Below are 26466 nucleotides of genomic sequence, written 5' to 3'. Positions count from 1 at the left end.
ATAACTGCGTCCAGGCAGGGCACTGGTCATGCTTCTCCTACACAGAGACATGGACACAAAGGTCCTCCCATCTGCTCTGCAGTAATCGGAAAGGACAAATACCTTGTAGTGAACCTGAGAGCACAGCAACACAGAGGATGTAATGCAGGCTGACTTAAAGATCAGAGATGTCAGTGTGCCATAGTGGTGCACTGGTCCTCAAAGAGGTGATCATAGACTTAGTATGTGAAGGTCGGAGAATAGTTCTAATGGTTCACTCTGTGCAACCATTAGGCAACCAAGCACTGCAGAGCCAACCATACTGTGCCAGTCTACCCTGCTAGTGTGGAAACTGAGTTCTGGACAGGTGTTCTTCTCTGAAGGTAGAGTAGTTGCTAGCCAGCCAACTATCCCCCAAGACTTCTCTGCTGCCCTTTCGCCCTACCCATGGAATGGTAACCTTGGATCTGCATACTCTGTACCAGGAGGAAAAGTCAAGGTGGAGTTCCCTGAAGATAGCCTATCCCAAGTACAGCTGGGAAAAGGACACTCCCCCTCAGGGATGCTGTGTTGAAAGCTGTACCTGAAAAAGGCTTTCTGCAGGTGTGTGTGTACAACACACATAAACAGGTCTGTGTCCCAGGCTGGATGATAACGGCACACATAGCATGGTTTGTAGTCAGTGGTAGTCTAGCATGTGCTCTAAAGAGCAGGTAGGAGCTGGAGTCCCCAGGAAAGACAGGTTCTGCTTCAGGGATACCTCAGGACTGCTGATCCACTGATGCTTAGAGTTGGAGTTGGGATAATGGCACTTCACAGCAGCCTTCCTGTGGTTACTAGTAGATGGAGAAAATACAAGTAAGTGTCCCTGAAAGAAAAGGAGGCAGGATGGATGTAGATGGAAGTTTCTGTCCCACCTGGTCCCACACCTATTCTCATATAAATACACGGAGGCTTATATTATATTAATTATACACTGTTTTGCCTATTAGCTCAGGCCTATTATTAACTAGCTCTTAAAACAAATTAACCCATAATTTTTGTCTATGTCAGCCACGTGGCTTGATACCTTTTATCAATGAGACATTCTCCTCTTGTTTTCTCTCCATCTGACTGGTGACTGTGTCTCTCCTTTCCTCTTCCTAGAATTCTCCTAGTCTGGTTACCCTGCCTATACTTCCTGCCTGGCGTTTTATTAAACCAATACGAGTGACAAATCCTTACAGTGTACAAGAGCCTTATCCCACAGCAGATGGGAGAGCATGGGGTAATACCTGGCATGGGGAGGTGGGAAGGGGTCCTCACAAAGGGATCCTGCAGCTTTTCCTAAGGCCTTTACCCTGTGAAGGTTTCCTCTGTGGACCCTTCTCTGGGTCTCCGCATAGCTTGAACTATCTATACCAGAGTAGGCATACTGCCATATTCTTTTTTACTCATGCCCTGGCCTCTGAGGATGAGGGGACAGTCCTACGCACTGCATCGTCTTCCCACCCAGCCACCTTCCTGGTGATTTCCCTTAGCTGGGGTAGTACTCTGACTTTTGTGTTAACAGATGGAGCTGTGACCTGCCTGACTAGAAACCCAAGGGAGAAACACAGTCCTTGGAGTGTCCCTGAGGGTAAAGAAAGGCAGGGGAAGCTGCTAAAGTCTAGAGATAGATGAAATGGGCACTTGAATCCAACTGCCTTCAAGGCATCTGGGAGATTTCTCTCCATGCACTATCCTTCAGGATTTCTTTCCTGATACTGAAGGGACCCCTAAACCCTCTTTCGTGTCTCATTGTGCCCAGATGCCATTGGCTGTGCTGGGACACCCTCAGCTGTGCCTGGAAGCCCTTGGCTTGGTCAGGACACTCTGCTCTACTGAAATACCCCCAGTTATGCTTGGATGCCTGTGGGTATGCCTAGAGCTCTGGACACTAGCATTGTCTGGGGAGGACAGGTGGTTCCTGTGCTCCTTCTTGAAGTGAGGTCTTGACATTTTGTGTCTTGGTGTGTCTAGACCATGGTGGGGTGCTACAGGCTGCTTATATGGTTTGCAATTGTGATGGTGACTGATTGTTGTTGATCAAAACATTGGGATGTCCCCAGTGAGGGGGAGTCTCTGACATGTCTTGGTTCCTGTTTCTAGGCATCTAGGTCACAGACCCCAGTTCCACCCCCTGAAACATGGATTTGATGAGTGGTTTGGATCCCCCAACTGTCACTTTGGACCTTACGACAACAAGGTCAAGCCCAACATCCCTGTGTACAGGGACTGGGAGATGGTCGGCAGGTAACAGGCAGAGCCCTTTCCCTTCCCTCCTGAACTACCCACCGGCATCTGGTTTCCTATGAGTTGAGAGTGAGATCTCTGCTTCTTAGGCAGTTTTGCCCAGGACCTCACGAGTCTCACCTGAGGCCATTTCTAACCTTTCCAGAGACATAGATTCCTTTCAGATATGTAACTCAAAGGTCCTCCTGCATCCAAGGTGTGCTCATAGCTTGTATTTTGGAGGGTCTAGGACCCATGTACTCTCTTGGTGGGGTAACCATCATCTTCCGGCACTAAGTTGGCCTCTTAGCTGCACACAAGAGAGGAGACTGTGGGGCTAAGTTGATGTGAGAGTCACTGCGGGGACTGCCCATTGTTGCCATAGAAAGAGATTTCTACTCTGGAGGGGAGACCACCTGGGTCGGGCCTTGGAAGGGTTCCTCCAACTTGTAGCTCTGGTGTCAAGGACCTGACTCATCTTTCTTGAGTTTTGATTGCTTAATTTTTCTTTTCCTTCCTCCTTTGTTCCTTGGGTGGAAGTTCTTATATCAGCAGACCTAAAGGTTGAACCAAACATTGCCGTTTTAAAAATTAGTGCCTTGGGGCTGGAGAGATGGCTCAGCGGTTAAGAGCACTGACTGCTCTTCCAGAGGACCGGGGTTCAAGTCCCAGCATCCACATGGCTGCTAACAACTGTCTGTAACTCCAAGATCTCACACCCTCACACGTACATGCAGACAAAACACCAATGCAAATAAAATGAAAATATTAGAAAAAAAGAATGCCTTATATCTGCAGTAGGTCATTCAAAGGTCAGTGATAGTCATCCCTGCAGCAGGCTAGAGGACATCTTCACCTCTCAAAAAGAAGCCTCTGGGAGCTGGGAGAATGGCTCAGTCAAAGTGTTGACTTCACAAACCTGAGGACCTTAGTCCAGTCCTCAGTGCCAGCTAAAAAGCTGGGAAGAATGGCATGCTGTTGTAATCCCAGTGCTGGGGAGAATGAGACAGGAGGGTCCCTGGGGCTCACTAGCCCACCAGCCTAATTGTGAGTTCAAAACCAATAAGAGACTCTGGCCCAGCATGGTGGTGCACCCCTCTAATACTAGCACTTGGGACACAAAAGGAGACAGATCCCTGTGAGTTTGAGGCCAGCCTGGCCTGGTCTACACAGCTTAGCCAGGGCTACACAGTAAGACCCTGTCTCAAAAAAAAACTTCAGTAAGACAGAAAGAGAGAGACCCATCTCAAGGAGATTGTCCTCCATCCTCTACATACGTGTACACCCACTGCATGCATACCTGCATTACATGTGTACCTATGTACACATATACACATGCATTTATTTTTTTAAAATATTTATTTATTATGTATACAATATTCTGTCTGTGTGTATGTCTGCAGGCCAGAAGAGGGCGCCAAACCTCATTACTGATGGTTGTGAGCCACCATGTGGTTGCCGGGAATTGAACTCAGGGCCTTTGGAAGAGCAGGCAATGCTCTTAACCACTGAGCCATCTCTCCAGCCCCCACATGCATTTATTTTTAAAGCCTGTGCCCTTAGCTGCAAATTCAGACCTTGTCTCATCTCTACAGCAGATACGCATGTGCGCGCGCACAGACACACACACACACACACACACACACACACACACCCCTGCTCTAGACTCATCTTACATGCTGGAGCCATCAGAGCCTTCTCACCTCAAACAGGATCTTCACCTAAGAGCTGTGTGAGCTTCACATGGAACATTCTCAACTGAAATTAAGGAAGGGGCTTTTCTGACTAAATTCTGAATTTTGTTTTCAGATTTTATGAAGAATTTCCAATTAACCTGAAGACTGGGGAGGCTAACCTCACCCAAATCTACTTACAGGTAAGACCTAGTAGGCTGGTCAAGGCAAGGAGGCAGGAGGATGCTGGGGAAGCAGAGGGATGAACTGACCTGAAGCAGAGGAGAATGGAGGCTATTCCCACAGGAAGCTCTAGACTTCATCAGGACTCAGCATGCAAGGCAGAGCCCCTTCTTCCTCTACTGGGCCATTGACGCCACACATGCACCAGTTTATGCCTCAAGACCTTTCTTGGGTACAAGCCATCGAGGGCGGTAAGTCGTAAGCCCCACTGGGGCCTTCAATTTGCTCAGTATCATTGGGTGGGTGCTCTGGAGCATTATGGGAACTCCAAAGCAGTTGGGATGTTTTCTAGTTGTGAAGATTGCTTAGCATACATGAGGCTATTGAACCCCCAGGGGGTTCATTCCCCAGCACCATAAAAGAAAGATATAACTTCCTCCAAACCAGGATCAGTGTTGAAAGGAAAGTTGTAGTGGTTATATAGACTTTGTTTGCAATGAACCATTTGAAAATGAGCTAGGACTTCCCTTTCAGAAGCAGCATCTCCAAAGTGATAAGATTAGTGTTCGGGTCACACTAATGCCCTCAGCTGCCTGATAGAATGTTCTCTTCCCCTGCAGGTATGGTGATGCTGTTCGGGAAATAGATGACAGTGTTGGAAAAATTCTGAGCCTTCTGCAGAACTTGGGCATCAGTAAGAACACATTTGTCTTCTTCACATCTGATAATGGTGCAGCCCTCATTTCTGCTCCCAAAGAAGGCAAGTTCTGTTTCCTGTCCTCTGGCCCCAGGTCAGTGACAAGAAGGCAGCTCACAGACTGAAGCCTCCCAGAATAGAGTACCTAGCAGCAAGGTCTTGACCCCGCTGACTCAGGCCTGGCCTGGGTTCACATGAATTTGAATCTTGAGAGAGAGGAAGGAACAGTCAAGTGTCATGGGGAGGAGATGCTGTCTCCGGATGGTTCTTACCTGAAAGAAGCCAGTTTCCAGCAGCCTCAGGCTAAGGAGACTTTGGCAGCCAGGGCTTTGGCAGAATACCTGGTGGTGCTAGGGTAGAGCTTGTTTGGCTACTACAGAGGTGGCAGGGAAAACATCCTCCCATCTTGGGAGCTGTCCAATTGGTGAACCTGGGACAGTCACCCACAGTGCTGCAAGGGCTCAGCTATTAACATAAGGCTACCTGTCATGGCTGAGGGCACAACAATCTCCTCATCCTGTACTGCCCTTAGGCAATTTGGACTCTGCTACCTCCAGGTGGCTCAGTCAGTCCTACCACCCAGGGTCCTAAGGTAGATGATGGTGGCCATAAAGAAGATGACAGAAATCCCTGGAGTCTGTCAAGTCTATGCTCCAACTTGTTATAAAAAGTGGAAAAATGGGGGGCTGGAGAGATGGCTCAGCAGTTAAGAGTACTGCCTATTCTTCTAAAGGTCCTGAATTCAATTCCCAGCAATCACATGGTATCTCACAACCATCTGTAATAAGATCTGGTGCCCTCTTCTGTCCTGCAGGCATGCATGCAGGCATGCAGACAGGCAGAACACTGTATACATAATAAATAAATAATTTTTTTAAAAAAAAAAGTAGAAAAATACATTCCGGGATAGAAGCAGACTCTGAAGATAGCCAGATAAAGCAGAGAAAAAGTGGTTATCCTACCAACAACTGCTCAGCTTTGAGGAAATCTAGAATAGAATACGATGCCCTGTTGACAAAAACTGGTGCCCTTCACTATAGTGGAAATAATATTAAACCGTGTACAGCATGCAGAAAGTACTGCAGAGTATGCACTCGGCTGTCATTGACCCAGGTAATTCTAAGATTACTAGAATCATTCCAGAACAGACTGATGAAAAATGAACCAGGAAATTCTTTCTTGACTAAAACTTGTCAGAACTTGTTTTTAAAACATTAAAAAAGACCATTAAAATAAAAATCCACATTCCATATCTAGCTTAAGAGAAGTAGAAATAGATTTGGGCAGTGGTGGCACATGTCTTTAATCCCAGCACTGGGGAGGAAGAGGTATGTGTATGTGGATCTCTGAGTTCGAGTTTAAACCTGGTCTACAGAATGTGTTCTAGAACATCCAGGGCTACACAGAGGAACCTGTCTTGAAAAACAGAGAGAGAGAGAGAAAGAGAGAGAGAGAGAGAGAGAGAGAGAGAGAGAGAGAGAGAGAGAATAGAATAGAATAGAATAGAATAGAATAGAATAGAATAGAATAGAATAGAATAGAATATGATCATCTTTGGGCCCAGGTATCCTCCCCCAGACAGCTTTCTTGCTCCCTAACTTCTCTTCTTACGGGTAGCCATGCCTGTTTCTTGTCCTTGCCATTAGCCTGAGGAGGGTGAAGAGGGCTGCTGCTGAGGCTTCTGGTTCGAGTTCTGTCCACACTGCTGTGTCTGCTGCATATGAGAAGAAGCAGGATTCCGCGGGAGCCGCAGAACACAATGACTGCCGTTCCCATGGATGAGAGTCCTGTTTGAGTTTTCACTGGGGAAATGCTTTGTTTCTCCATACTCTGTTTCGGGGCCTGAGGTAGAGTCTCAGCAGCTCATGCTATGGCATCTATCCTTGCGGAACAGGCCCACCCAGCTCCAAGACCTTGGATTTCTTCCTTGTGTCTAGGGTAGAGACTTAAAGGGGCTTTGCCCCTACCAGCTTCCCACAGGCTTGTTCAGGAGCTAGTAGCTTCAAAATCAAGCTGTGTGCCCTGCCCCTACAGACTGTGAAGACCAGAGGGGACCTAGGGCAGGCTGCATTTTAAGTGGGACCCTCCCCAGTACATGATGCCTGGGAACATTAGCATCTAAGAACACTAACTCAAAAGCGTCAGTGTCTGGTGCTTGTGATAGGAATGGGCGTCTATGGCTGTTTTCCTGTTTCTGAGCAGTGACTGCAAGTAGAGGCTGGTGGCTCCTAGTAAAGCAAGAGTTTTCTGTTCTCTCTGGAAAGCTGTAGTCAGAGCATCTTAGCTGTCTGGATCAGAGCCACCCAGGTTTCCTGACTTGTGTCTGCAGCCTGACCTCCTCCTCTTGGTTCTTTGTCCCTGTGATGACCTCAGGACTCAAATGTGCCTAACCAGGAGTTCAGAAGTCCAGATTGCTCTCCAGGGGTGCTGTGTGTCCCTGATTCCCCAGATGATCTGAGCCCTGAGATCTTGAAACTGATAGGTGGTGACTCTCCTCAGGTGGCAGCAATGGTCCCTTCCTGTGTGGGAAGCAGACGACATTTGAAGGTGGGATGAGGGAACCAGCGATCGCATGGTGGCCGGGGCACATTGCTGCAGGCCAGGTAAGTCAGCATTGCACACTGAAGCTATATCTCCTGCAAGGTCTCCAGGGCATCAGTATTCAGGAGATAAGGAGGCTTCTGTAGTCAACTAACTGCCCATGTTCTGTGAACTTACCACAAGGGACAGCTGCAGCCCTACGTGGGACCCTGATGTCTTTGTGGCAAAGACCAGAGGTAGGCCTCAAGTGGGCGAGTCTAGCCACCTTCATATCAGGCAGCATACTCACCCCCAAGCTTTGGCCCCAGATAGGCCACCCCTTGTCTAAGAATCCAGTCTGGAACTTGTAGTCGCCACACTAAGTGCTTACTGCTGAGATCACTGTTCCTCAGATGGCCTCTTTCCCCAATGATCTTGAAGACAGTGTCCCTCTGGGTTCCTCAGTTCACCCTGCAGTGGTAGCCTCCATATACTTAGGGGTGGACAGGACAGCTGATTGTAACAAACACCGCTTGCGTGGACAGTACAGGCCAGCCTCCTGCTAGAGGCCAGATGATGCATGTCCTCTATCCCACCTGCTGTGTCACATGCCTATTGCTGTGTGGGATCCTATAGCCAGAGTCCAGGGATTGCAATGCAAATGTCCCTGTGGCTGTCACTCTGCCAGACACAGTCTTTACTCTCCCCTCTAATTGCACAGATTAGGAAGGTGAAGCCCAGAGCAGTCACCTGTCCAGCCTGCCAGCTACAATGGCAGAACTGGCAGCAGCCCCCAGGCATCCAGACGGGACCTCCATTCCTACTCACCATGCTTTGGATAGTCTCCATGTGTCCCCAGCAACAACTGGGACTTATCCTCAGTATCTAGCTTCTAAACCTAGACCTGTTTGAGCCTCTGCACCCCACTCCCTCTGCCTATGGCCTCTTGACATGAGACTCCAGGTCACACTAATCACCAGAGCCCCACAGGTTGGTGGATCTCACAGTTTGTCCAACAGGCCTGCCTGTTGTCTGGCCAGCTCCCGCTGTAGAACAGAGTGTCCATGGCAGTAAACACATCACATGTAGAAGAAACACAGCTACTGGGACACACAGACTGGCCATGACCATCTAACCTGTATGAAAGGGACCTGGCCCACAGCTGCACCTGTGGAAGAGAGGGAACTCTTCATTTCCTAAGGCCATCACTCCCAGCTCTCGTGTAGCTGTGGGAGCACGGAGCCAGTTATCGTTGGGTGAGGAATGGGAGACACAGGAGACACATGAGGTTTTCCCGGGAAGAGACACTTGGTATGGCCTTTGTTCCACCATGAGGAGCCATAACCAACATAGGTTGAACCCCACTCCCACCTGGTACTGGCAAAGCGCAGAGAGGTAACTGGGAAAAGGGAGCTGGAGCTGCCTGCGGGCCCGGGGCGCCTAAGTCCAGTGGGTTCAGAGCATCTGCTTCCACGGCTGTTCCTGCCAGATGCCCTCTGCCAGCAGAGGAGAAACAAGGTTTGACACTGGAGTCAAAGGCCTTGCCTTCCGAGGGGAGAAAGAGCAGTGCTCCAGAGCTCTGGCTTTCTTTTCACCACGCTTCCCACAAGACAACAAACTGGAATGGGTTTCCATGGGATTCACGCTGTGCTCCGTAATAACTTAAAACACCGCTGACATTCATCCGCCCTGCAGCAGACACTTAGCACCTGGCAGCAGGGGTATAATTGCAGCCTTTGATGCAGCTTCATCTGGAAGCGCTCACAGCAACCTCCTGCTGCTGAGTACAGTATCACTAAGAGATCCCCTCCTTTCAATCCCTCAGCCAGGGGACATGCTCCCTTCTCTTATTTGTTTCCAAATGATGGAAGTTTCTGGATCTGCAACCCTATTCCCTCTTCTTTAGAGGGAAATACTTAGAAGGGACCATGAGCCACTCAGAAAGTCCTTGTTGTTCCCCTGCTGCCGTAGGTAGGGGGACTGGCACCTGTAAGAGTGTCCCGTTCCCGAGCAGGCTCTGTAGAAGAGTGTCCGTGTCAGTCAGGGACCTTGTTGCATGGTAAGTCATGTCTGTTAGATTTCAGGGTACAGAGTAATTAGACAAAAGGCAGGAAAGAGTCTGACCAACTTCAACAGATGGGACTTTTATTTTGAGCAGTGAAGGACAGACAGTGAAGGAGGGGTCAAAGGGGCAGGGGCGGGGAGAGCTGGTTGGGATCTTTTATGGGGAGGTTGTGGGGTTTGGGGATGAGGAGTTAGGTACGAGAGTATGTGCAGATTGCAAGGGTCTGTTCTGGAGCTGTTTGTCCAAATAAGGCCATTTTATCTTTAGAGACTGCCCCGCCCCCAAGCTGTCAGGATGCGGGTGACTGGGTTAGGCAATGGCAGTAAGGGGCTGGAGTTTCAACACAGAGGTGGAGGATTTCAGCAAACCTTAGGGGAACAGAGGTTCCTCGGTCAGGTCTGGCTGAGTTTGTTCAAGGTTTATTCACCAGTCTCTCCAGCTGGCACAACTGAATGAGGGCCAAGCAGGGAGTGGTAAGGGAAGTGCGGTCTAAACTGAACATGGGCAAGGTCCTGACTGGCTGCTGTGGAGTCCTGTCTTCCTAGAGGACCACAGACACCCTTCTCCGGAGGCTGTGCTCCTTGGACACTGACCTTCCCAAGTCACAGAGGTCAAGAAAAAGACATAAGCACACTCCTTGTCTCCAGGACAGAAGTACTTAGAGGGTATTGTGGGTGGGTGGGCCCATAAAGGAGCTCAGTATTACCAAGGAGGCAGAGCCACAAAAGACCCCCAATCACCTATTGACTGGGGCTGCCCTTGAACACGAGCAGAAAACAAAGTCTCTTCCCACAGGGCTAATGCATCCACAGATGGACAGTAGTGGACCCCGAAGCGCTCCTGGCTCTCTTGGAACTTCTGAGTTGGGAGAGCAGGAGGCAGCACCGTTTGGGTTGGTTCCTCTCCACTGACTTCCTTGCTACTTCTGGGACTTTCCTAGACTTTGTTCTTTTGATGTACAAAGCTCACTGTAGCTTTCAGGTGTCAAGTGTTAAGGTGAACCTTGCCTACTCTCTTGGGACAGCTGAGCCTTGAAAGGTGGGACCCTTGTGGTGCTCTCTGTAAAGAGCCAGGAGGAGGGGGCTGGAGATAGCTCAGCAGTTAAGAGCACTGACTGCTCTTCTAGAAGACCTGGGTTAAGTTCCTGGCACCCACATGGCAGCTCCTAACTGTAACTCCAGCTTCAGGAGATCTGACACCTTCACACAGACATACACGCAGACAAAACATAAATGCACCTGACATAAAAATAAATTATTTAAAGTGAATAAAAAAATAAATTATAAAAAAAGAGTCAAGAGAAGCTGCTAGCATTCTGAGTCTAGCTATGACAGCCGATCCATGTGTAGCGGAAGTGGGGCATGAATGTGACCTGACTCTGGGTCAAATGTGCAGTCTAAATCCCATTTGACACCTACGAGCCCCGTGACTTCACTCAATCCTGGCTATGACCTGTCCCCCACCATGGCATGTGGCAGATATGTACATATTGGAGCATGTGTGCCTACCTGCTGACCCAGAGGAGAATCGGGTGTTCAACACCTCAGCCTCCAGCCCCCAAACACCATCTGCTCAGGATGTCTCAAAGGAGTACTACATCTATTTCAGGTCAGCCACCAGCTGGGAAGCATCATGGACCTCTTTACCACCAGCCTATCCCTTGCAGGCCTAAACCCACCTAGTGACAGGGTAATCGACGGACTTAACCTACTCCCCACCATGCTCCAGGGCCACGTGATGGACAGGTTGGTACTAGACAGCATCCTTTTCAGCCCCCAGTCCTACCTCCCTTGCTTCTACTTTTCATGATGAGGCCCAGAGCTGCTCACAGGCTATAACTTCCTCATTGACTAGCTATGATCCATATGGAAGGAAGAAAGTATAGATGCGGGAACAGAGGGAGACAATATGGTACCTGGGAACCTCGTAGCTAGACCCTTAATATGCGCCTGGGAAGGAAACCAGCCTGGGTCCACTGGGGCACTGGGAAACCCTGACTCTTAGGAAAGCATCTTAAAGTTTGGGAAGGGGGCGTCCCTCCAGCATGTGTAAGCTTCTTCCAGTCCCAGACCCATCTGATTTCCAAGGGGGATTTTATTGTTCACCAGTTCAACTCCTTTGCCAGCCCAACTTCCTAGGGCCTGACTTTGCCTCACCAAAGGCCAAAACAAGCAGGGAATGACTTGGGCCAATCCCTATAGCTTTGTTGGCTACCACACACACACAGTGCCAAGTGGTTCCCCAGGACCTTATGCTTGCTAGAAAAGCATTCTACTGAGCTACACACCCCATCCCTCCTACCTTTTGCCCTATGAGACCTTAGTACATCTTTTAAAGTATTAGCTTATACCTGCATGGGCATCTTACCACTCCCTAGCCAGAGCCCCACACATGAATACATGGACTTGGTCATGATTCTTTCTCTCCTCAACACAACAGGCCCATATTTTATTACCGTGGCAACACACTGATGGCAGTCACTCTTGGCCAGTACAAGGCCCACTTCTGGACTTGGACCAACTCCTGGGAGGAGTTCCGACAGGTACAGGCCCCTGAGTACAAGCCTGGGAGATTCCTGGAGAACCGTGATTTATCCATTTCTAATCTACCACCAGGGGAGGTACCATGGCCCTACAGCCTCCCTTCTTCATGTGGGCCCTACCCATTCTCAATTTTCATGTGCAGGTATCCAGGGGTAAAGGCTAGGCACACTTCTTTCTCTCCTGTGTGATATGGGCTCCCTGGGAAATGCTGGGGTATGAGTGGTATCCTACAGAGAAAGACACTAGGGGACAAATACTCTGGAACATCCTGCCTTCATAGGAGGTCTTCAGAGAGCACAAGGCCCAGGTTCAGGCAGAGCACCCCACTATCTACCATGCCCCTAAGCTCCTTAGCACCCCTTTTCTTGCTCCTTCCAAGACTGGCCGCACCGGTGGTGGCCTGCCCAAGCCCAGATGCTAATGCCCACAAATGGCAGCACCCATATCTACATCTTTGTGCCTGTCCACGGTCTGAAGGTGAAGTGCCACACCACATATAACCTAGGCTCCTGCTGGCCCGTTGGCCCATGCGGGGCTGCCATAGGCCTTATGTCCTGCAAGCTACTGGTCCCACCTCCTCCATCCCCTCAGGCTTTGCAAGGTCTTTAAACACATAAAAACCTACTAATGTGCCCTAATAGGGAAGACATTTACTTAATGAAAAACCCAAATACTAGAACATTCTGAAACAACTAGGAAGCAAACTACAAATGTCTCAACTCAGGAGGCTCCAGCTATGCAGGGCTTTGGGCTGGGCAGGATGCCAGGCTTAGCTGGTCAAGTAAACAGCATATACCCAGGTGGACATGTGGCCATAACTAAAAGGCACGACTCCCCAGTGCCTTGTTTAGAAGTTTGGAATAGCCTAGGATAGTGTCCAAAACCCATGTTTCGTCCATCCCCTTTCTGACCCATACTGCCTCAGGGCCGTCCTAAACATTGGCCTGTCGTGCCGTCAACACTGTGTTCTAGTCAAGGTTTCTGTTGCTGTGATGAGACACCACAACCAAAAAGCAAATTGGAAGAAAAAGGTTTATTTGGGCGACATTTCCTCATTGTAGTCTTTTTTTGAAGGAAGTCAGGACAGGAATCAAACAGGGCCCTGAGGCAAGAGCTGGTGCAGAGGTTATTGCTTACTGGCTTGTTCGCTATGACTTGCTTTCTGTCTGTTTGCTTGCTTTTTGAGAAAGAACCTATAACCACCAGCCCAGGGTTTGCACCACCACAATGTGCTGGGCCCTCCCCCATTAATCACTAAGAAAATGCCCTACAGGTTTGCCTACAGCCCATCTTTTGGAAGCATTTTCTCAACTGAGATTCCCTCCTCTCAGATGACTTTTAGCTTGTGTCAAGCTGACAAAACTGTCCAGCACGGGCAGCCAGTACCCTAGAGAAGCCTGTTTCCTGGGTGCTCGTGGGTGCTCCTGGTCCCTGTAACCCAGAAGTGCCTTTGGAATTCCTCAAGGGATCTGAGGTTGCAGTGACTAGAACCTGAGGGTTGTCACACATGCCCTGGTGCTCTCCTCAGGGTCTTTTCTGGGATACTCATTGTTGACTCCTCAAGAATCTGGGTAGTTTAAAAGTCAGAAGGAAGATGGGCTGTGTGGTGGTGGCGCACACCTTTAATCCCAGCACTCGGGTGGCAGAGGCAGGTGGATCTCTGTGAGTTCGAGGCCAGCCTGGTCTACAAGAGCTAGTTCCAGGTTAGGCTCCAAAATTACAGAGAAACCCTGTCTTGAAAAACCTAAAATAATAAATAAATAAAAGTCAGAAGGAAGAAATTCCCTCTCATGCCTAAGTGGATCTCTATCTGGACCCCTGCAGGGCCACATGGGGATAAAGTAGCTGCTCTGTCCCTTTGGTCTCCTTAAGGCAGAGTCCAGAGAAACCCATCTTTGCTTCTGTCAGACTAGCCCCATCCAAGAAGGCAGGCATACAGCAAATCCTGTCTGAAAGGTTCTCCAGACAGAATTCATATCTACATGGCATGGTGAGTGTGAGTTGGTCCTGATTAGAACATGTTTTCACAAGGGGCTAGAGGATGTTAGGGAAAGCCACAGTGCCACCAACAATTTCTTACTGTGTTCCAGCAAGAGGACTGAGACTCATACCCCACCTCCTTGGCTGCCAAAGGAACTGCTGCTTCCATGTTCTGAGTCTCCTATGAGGGGGCCTGTGTTGACATAGGTTTTCATAGCTTCTAGCTTCTGAGACTATGTGACATTTGAAATGTGCATTGCCTTTGCTATTAACAGAACCTCTCCCCCCTGTGGGAAAATGCTTCCAAAGAGCCAAGGTCTCAGGGGCTCATCTTTCATGGTTCAGAGTTAGATAGTTGAAAGTTGTTCTCTTGCTGGAATCCAGTCCAGAGAAAATGATCCTAGGGCCTGGATAGCACAGCCTAGGCCATAGCTCCTAGCCTACTCCAGTCACGTCAGGAGACCAGGGCCCATCAATCCCACCCTCTTAATCTTAAATTGAGAGGCCCATGTTACATAGAGACCCGAGGTCTATACAGTGGGTCACCCGTTAAAGGTTACAGCTAGGCCCAGAAGAGCCAGCATTGGTCTTGGGTTTACCTGATGGACCTCACGGCCTGTGTCACTAACATAGGCCCCGGTTTCTTGGCCTTTTGTCACCTGCATAGTTTTGCGGGTCAGCCTGTGGAAGACTCATGCTGTCACAAGCTCCTCTGCACCCTATACACCGTGCTCTTATTTCAGGTGCTAGAATCCCACGAAGGACAAATTCACGCCATCTGAGCTGCCCCTGGGACACAAGTCCGCAGGCAGGACCTCCATGCAGCGCCAAGTAGACCCCACCCTTCCTCGCTACCCAGTGCTAGAAACGAGCCAGGCCTGGTGGGAAGTGAGGAGAACATACAGAGATGGACAAGGGTGCTAGACCCATTTGGAGCAGGGCTTTTTTGCTTTGATTTGGTTGAACTCACAGAGACCAGCCTCCCAAGTGCTGGGATTAAAGGCGTGCACCACTACTTCCCCAGCTCTTTTTTTTTTCTTTTTTTTTTTTTATTAGCTGAATTTTTTAATTTAAACTGCAACCGTCCTGAGTTCCCATGATCTGGTTTAGAACTGAAACCCAGCTAGAGGGGGAGGGTTGTTTTTAAAGTCAAAGGGTTACAATCTGCCCCTGCTAACGTGAGTTTCTGCAGGTGTGAGAACAGCCCAGGTCTTTTGCATTCATTCCTGGAATTCCTGGCATTGTCTTAACAGTCTCAGGTTGCTCAGTGGACTAGCTTCAGACCTCAGGTGCTACAATACCTGAACTTTCACCATCCCGGGAGAATGAATCATAGGGTTTGTGTCCCTCACCACCTCTGAAAATCAGTGTTTGATTTCCAGCATCCTGCCTGTGCCGTCCATCTGTGCCTCTAGAGCCAGACCAGAGTCCAGCTCTGTGGGGGCGATAAAGACTAATGTACAGCAGGCAGACTTCCCTGCCAGTGCCCCAGGGTGAGGCGCTCAGACAACGCAGCTGTAGGAGAGCTCTAGACCAATTAGCGGGATCTTAATTAAATAGCTTATTTGATTTGCATCCAAATTATAATTTATGTGCTCCATCTAGACTTGGGTACTTCTCCTCCACTGTTTAACATTTTCATGCTAACAGCGGTGGCTCCCTGCTGTGCAGTGTTTGTTTGTCCCCTGGCAGGGCGTTCCAGGAGGTCCAGATTCTGGAGCCCACTTCCAGCCTCCAACTTGTCTCTGCTGCCTAGTGCACATGGAACATCATAGTCTATGACCTCCCTGCTTTAAAAACTGTCCATTGTACCACCATCACAGGGGTTTATATAACTGTCCACTGTAATACCATCACAGGGGTTTATATAAAGGTGTTAGAGACATTTGTCTCTCACTGACAATATGGCTGGCACTAGGGTCCCTGAGTCATGGTACTTAGAGTAAGCTCCTGCCTCACAGTTCTGTCTGGGAATGTTGGAGGCTTGATTTGGGACATTCCCCATTCCCCATCAATGCACCCTAAAGAGTAGCCAGAGAGATCTGGGAAGGAAGGTCAAAAGCAAAAGACAAGCTTGCATACAGGAACCACTGTAGTGGAACCAAGCTGTAACTAGGAGAGATAGCTTCATCAGCCAAGTTATCCCACAAGAAGCTATAGGGGTTGGCTCCATGCTGCATACATAAGTACTTACTCAACCTTCTCTCTGTACTTCTGAATGCAAAAATCAGAGTTATTTGTAGTCTGTGCTCTTCTCTTGAGTCTCTTGGTCACAGCTGTTTGTAGCCTTCAGCTTCCATGTTCAGCTCTGGGTCTCTCAGCTTTCAAGCAAAAGGTCCTTCTTCCTCTCTGGTCTAGTGACTCATCCTGACTCATCCCCTTCTGAGAGGTTCACTGTTCCCCTGGCCACACACTGAGAGTTTTTTTATTTTATGTACATTGGTGTATTGCCTGCATGCATGTCTGTGTGAGAGTGTCAGATCCCCTAGAACTGGAATTTACAGATAGTCGGTGAGCTGCCATGTGGGTGCAGGGAATTGAACCTGGATCCTCTAGAAGAGTAGCTCTTAATTGCTGAGCCATCTCTCCAACCCCACACTGAGAACTTTATGGCATTCTCAGGAGTACTCCTCTGAGCCAGTGGTCAAAGTCAAGATGTGGAACTGCCCAGACTGTTTCATTTTGTTTTGAGACTCTCATGTAGCCCAGGCTGACTTCAAACTCATCATATTCCTACTTCTACTTCCTATCCAGGCTAACTGCCTAGACTACTGTAAAGAGCTTTTTCCCATAAAAGGGTACAGGAAAACTTGGGCAGACACCCAGAGTGAGCTGCTGAGCAGCTGTCAGCCTGAAGTCTTTCCCTTCAACCAGGTGGCCATACTGTACCCAACTCATGTGCATCAATGAACACTGCGGCACTGGGTGTGAAGGATGTGTGAGGAACGGGACCAGCAGGGCATCTCTTGCAGCATGGGCTCTGATCTAGGATGCTCACTTGGTCTCTATGCCTCTCATTGCAGGGCATTGACTTCTGCCCTGGTCAGAACATCTCAGGAGTCACAACCCATACCCAGGAAGAACACACGGAGCTACCCCTGATCTTCCACCTAGGACGTGACCCAGGGGAGAGATTCCCACTCAGGTGAGGCAGGGGCAGGGTCTCCATACTCCAGAGGAGACACTGGCCAGACAGGCCAAAGGTGAGAACCACATCTGGTGGTCTGTCTTCCATGGAGTTACTCCTCTGGTCTCAGAGGAGTATGTATGCCTTTGTAAGGACATGAACCACACAGAGGGATGGAGCCAGAACCCCAGGCGCTCATCTAAAGCTGATGTAGAACTTACCAATTCCCAGAAAGCTACATTTCCACCTTGGGCCATAGCTGCTTTGCTCTCTGGGAGCTCCCTTCTTGCTTTCCTTTCCTGGTTGCTTCTCATCCCTGCCCCTTGTAGGTTCAGTCCACTGACAGCCTGCAGCAGTGGCTCCTATACTCTTAGTTACCTTCAGGGATGGCCAAGGGCAGGAGTGAGGGATCCAGGCTTAGGATACATCTATCTGCACTGAATAGCCCTCAGACTGACAGGAGGGAAAGACTCAGAGTGAGGATGTTCAGGGACATGATCCTAGATTCTGGAGTAAGGTGCTTCAGGTGATGGCCAGCATCCTGGAGCTGAGGGTTTCTAGTGGTCCCCACTGGCTACCCACAGTGACCAGTTCTGGTGAGCTAAATGGCCACTGCAGGGTTCAAGGACACTGCTCCCACCTTCCCCTATTCTCAGCGAGATTTGAACGTCACTGTGCACACAATCAGTGACTGGCATCACATCCACCAAAATCCCACATCTACTAAGAATTCCGAAGCGACTCTGGCCCAATTCACTCTGGTTCTCCCCGGGAGGCTAGTGGCTCTCTTAACAGGATGGTAGGTGCCTAGGGTCCTGGAATACAAGTCCTGTGTCCTATAGCACTCCTGACAGATTGGAAGGCACAGCCTTCTCGGTGACAGGCTAAGACTTGGTCATAGATTATAAAACAGAGGACTTAAGACACCAGGAAGGTCCCTAAGGCTGCTCCTACATCCTGTGTGAGTAGCTGTCTGTCTCCAGCACCTCAGAAGGCAACCTTTTGGAAATAGGGTCTTGTAGACATTGTTAAGGTCAAGATGACAATGCAGTCATCCTGGATAGTGGTGGGGCATTATTCTGAGAGAAAGGTGCCGCTCAGGTTCTGTAGAGGGAGTGTGGTCTTCTGCAGTGCCCCAACTTCAACCCTCTGGCTTCTAAACTGCCACTGTGGGGAGCCTCCTTTCCCTTTCTTCAGGCAGAAGCTGGTATTTCCTCAAGACCCACTAGCACATAAATGTCATAAACCGTGGGAGGTCTGTTGATAAGGGATGGAGGGTTGCAGGGTTGATTGGCTGTCCTATAAGATAAGTGCCTATGTAATCAACCACCACTGGCCTCATGCCCTCAGGATCAACCCAAAGTTCACTGTGTCTTTTAGTGATCTCCCTGCTTCATTTACCCACATCTAGCTTGTGCTGAGCAGTTTAGGTCCTTGGGGAATCTCTCATCCTGAGATGCCTCTTCCCCAGGGCATAACTGCACCCCAGGAGCCTAAGTCCTCTTTCTAGGAGGTTGCTGTACTGGAAGTGGCCCTACTATCATCAGAGATGGCCCTCTTTACTCCGCTGTGGGCATATCAGTGGTGTGTGTTGTGTGTTGTACGTCACACAGTGAATGTTCAATGGTTTGCTTCATACTCAGCTAAAGGTTCCCTGACAGTCCAGCAGATGGCTGTGAGGTTTTTCAAGACAGGGTTCCTCTGTGTAGCTTGGGAGCTTGTCCTGGAACTAGCTCTGTAGACCAGGCTGGCCTCGAACTCACAGAGAGCACCCAAATCCAGCACAAGCTTGGAGGACAGCCTAAGCCTCTGAAGGCCTTCAGGCCCCTTGGGGGTCACAGTGATGGTTGGGATACTTGCAGGGTAGGGAGCATATGGTCATCTTCTCACCAGTCATCCTGAGACACGAAGAAATCTAAGGGCTTGGTTCACATGCAGAATTCTCTCTGCCCATGGCTTGTCAGAGCCTGAGTTGTAGATATCTGAGATTCGTCTGCAGCCTCAGACTCAGCTCAGCACCCTGCATGTACACAGCCCCAGGTGTAAGCCCCCCGCCTTTTCTGTGGATACCCACACCTGATCCAGGCGCACGCTTTCCCGAACTAGGGCCCACGAGAATGGACGATTGTCCTGAGGGTTTAAACAGACACACACAAAAGAGACCTTGCTCACTTACCAAAGAGTAAATGGCCACTTTATTAAACTCAAGTCGGGTATTTATACCAGTGGGCAAGGGGGTTCAAAAGGGCAAGGCCTCCTCCCATCAGGAGCAGGAGAAGGAGATTACAGGCGCCTCAGGCAGAATCAGCTGGGGGAGGCAGGCCTATGGGGCCCACTGCTAGAATCTTGATTACAGGTAGAATCACCATAACAAAAGAGAGCCAAATTCTTCCTAAGCTATCCCCTCAAGCCAGAGCTAGTGCAGAATCTCCAGGAGCCAGAGGTCAAATGGCCCTGCGAATCGCCAAGGAAGAAAAGGGGAAAAGACCTGGGTACCTACACCCAGGCCCTGCCCTCTTTACTCCGCTGTGGGCATATCAGTGGTGTGTGTTGTGTGTTGTACGTCACACAGTGAATGTTCAATGGTTTGCTTCATACTCAGCTAAAGGTTCCCTGACAGTCCAGCAGATGGCTGTGAGGTTTTTCAAGACAGGGTTCCTCTGTGTAGCTTGGGAGCTTGTCCTGGAACTAGCTCTGTAGACCAGGCTGGCCTCGAACTCACAGAGATCTGCCTGCCTCTGCCTCCCGAGTGCTGGGGTTAAAGGCGTGTAACCGGCTCCATAAACCTTAGTGAAAAATGAATCAAATGCTGGGGACCTATGCTGGAACTTTAGGGCTATATGTGTTTTTTCTCCATCTGTACCTGACCCCTTCTCAACATAAAACAGTTCCTTCTAAGGAAAAATCATGTGTCATATGTGTACATGTTTCAAAATAGTACTCACTGTGTGGCAGTTCTTGTGGAGAGGCCCCGTTTTCAGGATCCAGTCTCCGACCCACACCACTGGGTTCTCATCACACACAGGTCATGTTGGCAGTAACAGAGGAGGACTCGCTGCCATGGCTCAGCTTCCTAGGCCCTCATTTCCCTCCCCTTGTGGAGTCTGACAACAGGAGAGCAGCTCACAGTACAGACAGCTGTCCAGGGAGGCTCATGGGTCACCACGTGGGAGCCCATAGCTCACTCTGACTTCAGACTGCCACCCTTGCTCTTCCCACCTCTAGAGACCAACTCGAGGTCTCAGGCTTTCCAGACTAGACTACTTCATGTCCTAGAATCTCTGTGCACCTCCTGAGCTGCCTGACAGGAGCAGATTGACCTTGGACACAATAGCCTTGTAACCAGAGCTGCCTTCTCTCCAGCTTTGCCAGTGATGAATATCAGGATGCCCTCAGCAGGATCACCCCAGTTGTCCAGCAGCACCAGATGTCCTTGGTCCCTGGACAGCCCCAGCTCAATGTGTGTAACCAGGCTGTCATGGTGAGTAGTCCTTGCATGCATGCATGCCAGGACTTGCCTGGGCTTGACTACATGTGCTTGTCCCATGCCATGAGGACACCTTGGCTCCCTGTACACATGCAGCTCAGCCTGGCAAGGTGTATTAAAACAGCAAAATGGAAATCATTGTTCCGGTCAGTATGGGAGGGAAATACACAATATCCCACTACTGCTGAGGACTGTTGGAGGGTGGGTAACCTTGTTCAGGTCTGGGCACAGCCTCTTGTTGACAGAGGTTTCTGTCCCATCCAGTTCTGCAGCTGTTCAGTCCCAAAAAACACACCGAGGTCTACATTAATCCTAAACTTGTTGGCCTATTAGCTCAGGCTTCTTATTAACTCTTTTTTTAATTCTAAAACTGATTGGCACAGTAGCTCAGGCTTCTTATTAATTAATTCTTATAACTTAAACTAGCCCATTATTCTTGTCTATGTTAGCCATGTGGCTTGGTACCTTTTTCAGCAGGCAGTCAAATCTTGTTTCTTCTGCATCTGGGTCACGACTGTAGACTCAAATTTCCTTCTTCCCAGAATTCTTGTTGTCCCGCCTCTACTTTTTGCCTGATTGCTGTCGCCCCACCTATACTTCCTGCTTGGCTACTGGCCAGGCATTTTATTAAAAATAATATAAGTGACAGGATAAAAGACCATTCATTTTCCCACAGCACTCCCCCCTTTTTTTAAACAAGGATTCTGAATCTAATACCCTTTGTTTAGCTTTCTTTCTGACCATTATCCATAACAACTTGTAACCAACACTCTAAACAAGAAAAACATCCATAATCCATTTTTTGGGAATGTGGGAATAGTTTTCTATTCTGCTGATTGGGGGTGCTGATAATCTTTTTTTTTTTTTTTTTTTTAGTAAATTTTATTAAATTATAAAAGTTTCCATTTCCGCCCCCCCTCCCAACACCCTCCCACTCCCCCCACTCCCCCCCTCCTTCCCCTCCGTCCCCCAGGGCAGTCAGGGTTTCCTGCCCTGTGGGAAGCTCCAGCTCCCTCCCCCTCCCTCCAAGTCCAGGAAGGCGAGCGTCCAAACAGACTGGATCACCAAAATCCAGCATATGCAGAGGAAACAGGTCCCAGTGTCATAGTCAATGGTTTTTCAGAAAGACCCCGGGCCAGCCACAGTCAGAGAATCCGGCCAAATTCCGAGAATCTGGCTAGATCACGTCCTCGTTCAGTCCCAGTCCGACTGGCCCTGGTAAATTCTCATCAGATCCGTTCCCTTGTATCAGTGGGTGATAGCATCCCTCGCAGTACTGATTTCGTCTTCATGTTCCTCCTCCTTCCGCTCCCCCTCCGGACCTCGGGGGGCTCAATCCATTGCTCCAATGTGGGCCTCCGACTGCATAGCCGTCCTTCTCCAGACAAAGGATCACTCCGAAGGCCCTCTGGATCGGGTGCTGATAATCTTATGGGGACCTAAAGAAAATGTTGAATTATGGTCAAGTCCTAACTGGAATATTCTGTGAGGCTTGATCATCTCAGCCAGCAGTCTTGAGGCTATTCTGGATGTAGAACTCAGATGAAACTCCAACAGAGGTCTTTTGAAATATTGGAGCATCTGGGTCATCTGCTCCTATTGGAGACTTTTCAGGGGGTCTTCCTTAATCAAACCTGATTTTCCTTAACCCAGAATAAATCTACAGCCTCTCATTTCCTGTGGAAACAAAAGCAAAATCTCTTCTCCAAAGTAACATGTCTTTTGACTTAAATTTTGAAGTCAAAGCATTTTCAAAATATATATGTTGTATTAATCCAGCAGCAATTGTAATCAAATGTCTTTTAGCAGCTGTTGTTCCTTCCTCAGCCATCAAACCATTCAAAGACAACAGAGTATCATACAGTATCCAGACTCTCTGTGTATTTTCATCTTTATGTGGCTTTATTTTAAACTCAATTTTTTTAATTTTATTTTTAATTTTTGGTTTTTTGAGACTAGCTTTCTCTGTGTATCTTTGACTGTCCTGGGACTCACTATGTAGACCAGGTTGTCCTTGAACTCACAGAGATTCACCTGCCTCTGCCTCCAAGTGTTGGGATTAAAGGTGTGCTCTACCACACCCAACTACTCTCTTTTTTATTTTAAGGACTTTATCCTTTATCTTTTCTCTCCCAAGCCTACATATATTTTTAAACACACTCTAAACCGTTTAGAGTTTTTTTTTACCTGAATATATCTTTACTGTGTATCTCTCTTTTTCTGACCACATGAGACTTTATTTTGCTAAGTCATATGATGGCTAGGATTAAAGCCGTGGCTTTGACAACTGGATCAACCCCATTCCATAGCTTTATGAGAGTCTAGCTTCATGGCAGAGGTACTGGCAGGAGCCATGTTTATTGCCACAATTCTGTGGAGTTGCAATGTCCCTGCTACCACCAAGAAGCATGCTGTCGGCTATTCATAAACACCATTTAAGTGTTTTGTGGCGGGGCCTCTTAAAAGAGCTGCAAGGTTTTTGCAGCTAAAGCTGAGTCAGGAAGCCTCTCTTAAATGAGACACATTTACCTCTAGCAAACAGAGCCCACTCGAGAAAATGCTGTTACCAAGAAGCCGTGTTTAACTGTTCTTTTTGTGTCTAGAATTCCTTCTAGAACTCTCTTGGGTTTTAAGTGGATTTAGTTATCACGTTGGCCCCAGCCTTCTCTGAGGGTCTCACTGGGACCTACTTCTTCACTGCGTTCACAGACTGGTGCCTGTGTTGCTGGCTATTGTTAAATTCCTTCCCAGGGGAGATGGAAACATCTGCCCCTCCTCCTAAAGTCCCAGTAACAAACGGAGGCACATCCCACCAGTGTTTACTCTGGGGAACCAAAGAATGTATAGGCTTTCTCATAGGACCGTGGATGAAGAGTTACAGGCAGGAACATGGGAGAGGAGGGGGTCACTTAAAGCAGCCATGCTGTAAAGTCTGTAGCCAGCAAGGATGACTCCCCCATTGTTATGTCCATAGAGCTCCCTCCCTATACTCTAGCCCCTCCCCAAGCCCCCAAGTCTGCCTGCAATTAGGGCAGAATTGCATGCAACTGACTAGGAGGAGTGGCTGGATAATCAGGTGAGAGTCCCAAGATTCTCCTGATAGAACTTTGTGTGTGTGTGTGTGTGTGTGTGTGTGTGTGTGTGTGTGTGTATTTATTATGTATACAGTGTTCTGCTTGCATGTATGCCTGCAAGCCAAATCTCATTATAGATGAGTGTGAGCCACCATGCCGTTGCTGAGAATTGAACTCATCTGGTAGTCCTTAAGGAAAGACAAAAAAAAAGTCGTAAGCAAGCCCAACTAAACTCCTGAAGATGGCAGGAGTTTGGCTCAGTAGATAGTCCCCACCATACTAGTGTTCTGACCTCTAAATGACAGTGGTAGATCAGGAAGTTTCTCAGGCCTACCAGAGTTCTGGGGCCTCAAGAGCTCAAGTGTCCTCACAGTGGGGCATTGCCGTTCTTACCCAGTCTGCAGCTGCTCTTTAGTAGTCCAGTGAGTGGCCTCAGCGGAGAATATGGTCTTTTCCTAATAAGTTGCTGTGATACACTCTAGGGTTTTGATCAAGTCCATTTACTCTGCCAGTCAAGTAATTAAAAGGCCGGAGAAATCTAGAGTGCAGCAGGTAGCAGCAGAGCCGTTTCAAGCACACACAGAATCAGACGCTGAAGAAAGGCATTTATTGGGGGTAAAGAAACACACATGTAACAGACACACAGAAAAACAACTCCTCTGTGAAGCAGAAAAATACAGTCTCTTCCTAGGGCTGAGCTTTTACAGCCTCTGAAAAGTTTTCCTCCCCTAATTTAGGGTTGGTCAGTTGAAGAAAGCTAGGATGTGTGACTGGCCCAGAACTGATGTGTGACATGTCCTGAGCAGGCCTTGAACTGGTTGAGCCAATCCAAAAGCAGGGGGCCTGCTGGTGGGAGACTGCCAGGCTTTTGTGAAGAGTCAGGAGGGTGAGGAAGAAGCTGGCCATCTTGGAAATTCATCATCTATATTACCTAGGCATAGCCCCTGTGTCTGTCTGTCTAGCTAACAGGGAGTCTGTCTAACTCCTAGTCTCCCCGTGGCATAGCAACCTCTTTTTCCTGACTCCCCCACTTGGAAGCTGTCTGAGATGCAGGCAGTTGGGTGCAGTTCCACCCCGAGGCTTCCCTCACTGGGCCTCACTTTCCTTGCTACTTGCTTTCTGGTTGCAGCCCCACACGCCACCCCCCTTGCCAGCCAGATCCAGAGCTGCTGCTTGAAGAAGGTCCTGGGGCTCCACATTCCTGGGATTCTGGAAGGCATGGAGATGGCTGTGTCTGCGCACCACGGTCAAGTGGGTGGGTGAGGCGGGAGGTCCACATCTTGTAACTGTGCCCAGATTGAATAACTGCAGTTCATTTTCTTGAATTTCATTTTCTAGAATTGGGCACCTCCAGGCTGTGAAAAATTAGGAAAGTGTCTGACACCTCCTGAGTCTGTCCCTGAGAAGTGCTCCTGGCCCCATTAGCCAAGATCGGAATCTTCAACCAGCCCTGCAAGTGCCTAGAAAGCTTGGCCTTGGGCGAAAGAGACCAGCTGTCCTCTGCCCACCCACCACTGGCCGGCTGGCCTCTGCAGCCGGTAGCAAGGGTCCAAGACTGCACATACTGGAGACCTGATCCTGGGGTCTGCTCCCTAGCACTGTGGGCCATCTTCCCAGCTGGCTATTGAAAAAGAAGTTCTTAGTGCCCTGCTGGCCTTGACCATGACCCAGTGCTGCAGCCCAGGGTCTGAAGCTCTGTCACTTTGTCTTCTCACTGTTGCTGCGTATATTTCAACCTTGGTGTCATCGACAAAGGTGAAGATTTCAGTGCTGTGCCAAGGAGCCAACATCTACCTGGGCATCAGTCCTCACCCCCTGTCAACTCCCTGGAGTTACCCTTCCTCTTTTCCCACTGGCTGCAAACAAGAGACAAAGATAGCTCATTGTCTGGCCCAAGGTGAGGTCAGTCACTGCCCCCAAGAGACAGGAAGATGACATCCTAAATTTCTGGCTCGGCTCAGCACACTATGGGACCACTTCTGCTGTACCTGCCTCCTGTCATGTGCAGGCTATAAGATATAATCTCTAAACCCCTTCCCTGAAGGCTCCTGGGAGTTGTCCATCCTGAACAAGTTCTCACATCTGTGCAATGACTGTAGTGGCGAAGCTGAATTGTGAAGGTTGGAAAATGAGAATGAAGAGAGACTGAGAGAATAAATTCTCTTATAATAAATTATTCTGTTCCAAGAATAAAGGAACAGGAGATGTGTTAGCTGTTATCTGCTTTTCTTTCTTTCTTTCTCTCTCTCTCTTTTTTTTTTAGACAGGATTTCTCTATGTAGCCCTTGCTGTCATAGAACTCACTCTGTAGACCAGGCTGGCCTCGAACTCAGAAATCCTCCTGTAGCTGCCTCCTGAATGCTGAGATTAAATGTATATGCCATCATGCCCACCTATCCTGGTATTTGGAATAGAGATAATAGGAGACATTGTACATTAGACGGCCATGTGCCTGCTGTATGAACTTTTCCTGGAAAGATACAAATAGCTGTATAGATAGAATGCCAATGACAGACCAAAGGAGCCATTGGGTCCAATGAGCTCATTGATTACAGGAGCATGGATGACCCCAAAGCAACTCCATTACCCTAACTGAAAGTCTCAATCTAGCATGGATGACAACTTCCCCTTCAGTTAATCTTCCACTGTGTGTGTACACGTGTACTCTACCACCTCCAGAGACCACCGCAGATGGAAGAATTGCAGCAGGCAGGGAGGTGGGAGTGAGGAAGAGAAGAGTTGGGATCTATTAGACCCTCCTTACACCCTCTCCTTTGACAGAACATAGACCCAATCTGAAAGATTTCTTTTGAGTAATAACCGCATTGAGGATGATATTGATAACTCAGAGGACAGTCTTCCAATCACTACCTGTAGGCCCAGGT

General features: G+C 48.8%; 1 protein-coding gene and 1 pseudogene across 4 annotated transcripts in view; both read left to right on the top strand.

The window, feature by feature from the left end:
• Galns (galactosamine (N-acetyl)-6-sulfatase) overlaps positions 1–25800 on the top strand; it is a 34757-nt gene extending 8957 nt beyond the window's left edge. For 2 of the 4 annotated variants that reach the window (XM_048437463.3, XM_085681847.2), the window contains exons 6-15: positions 2110–2253; positions 4042–4108; positions 4212–4339; positions 4709–4848; positions 7285–7388; positions 10979–11115; positions 11810–11912; positions 16917–17038; positions 20384–20501; positions 24920–25800. In XM_048437463.3, the coding sequence (XP_048293420.3) occupies positions 2110–2253; positions 4042–4108; positions 4212–4339; positions 4709–4848; positions 7285–7388; positions 10979–11115; positions 11810–11912; positions 16917–17038; positions 20384–20501; positions 24920–25006 (1150 nt within the window). In that variant the 3' untranslated portion in view covers positions 25007–25800. The remainder of the gene's footprint in view (positions 1–2109; positions 2254–4041; positions 4109–4211; positions 4340–4708; positions 4849–7284; positions 7389–10978; positions 11116–11809; positions 11913–16916; positions 17039–20383; positions 20502–24919) is intronic. The other 2 variants (XM_085681848.2, XM_048437465.3) reach the window with 2 other exon arrangements.
• LOC148118548 (large ribosomal subunit protein eL30-like) lies at positions 5385–5948 on the top strand (annotated as a pseudogene).
• Positions 25801–26466: the final 666 nt, after the last annotated feature.

Source organism: Myodes glareolus, chromosome 22, assembly GCF_982192425.1.
Source record: "Myodes glareolus chromosome 22, mMyoGla1.1, whole genome shotgun sequence".
Classification (NCBI taxonomy): Eukaryota; Metazoa; Chordata; class Mammalia; order Rodentia; family Cricetidae; genus Myodes; species Myodes glareolus.
This window is presented reverse-complemented; position numbering and strand designations above follow the sequence as displayed.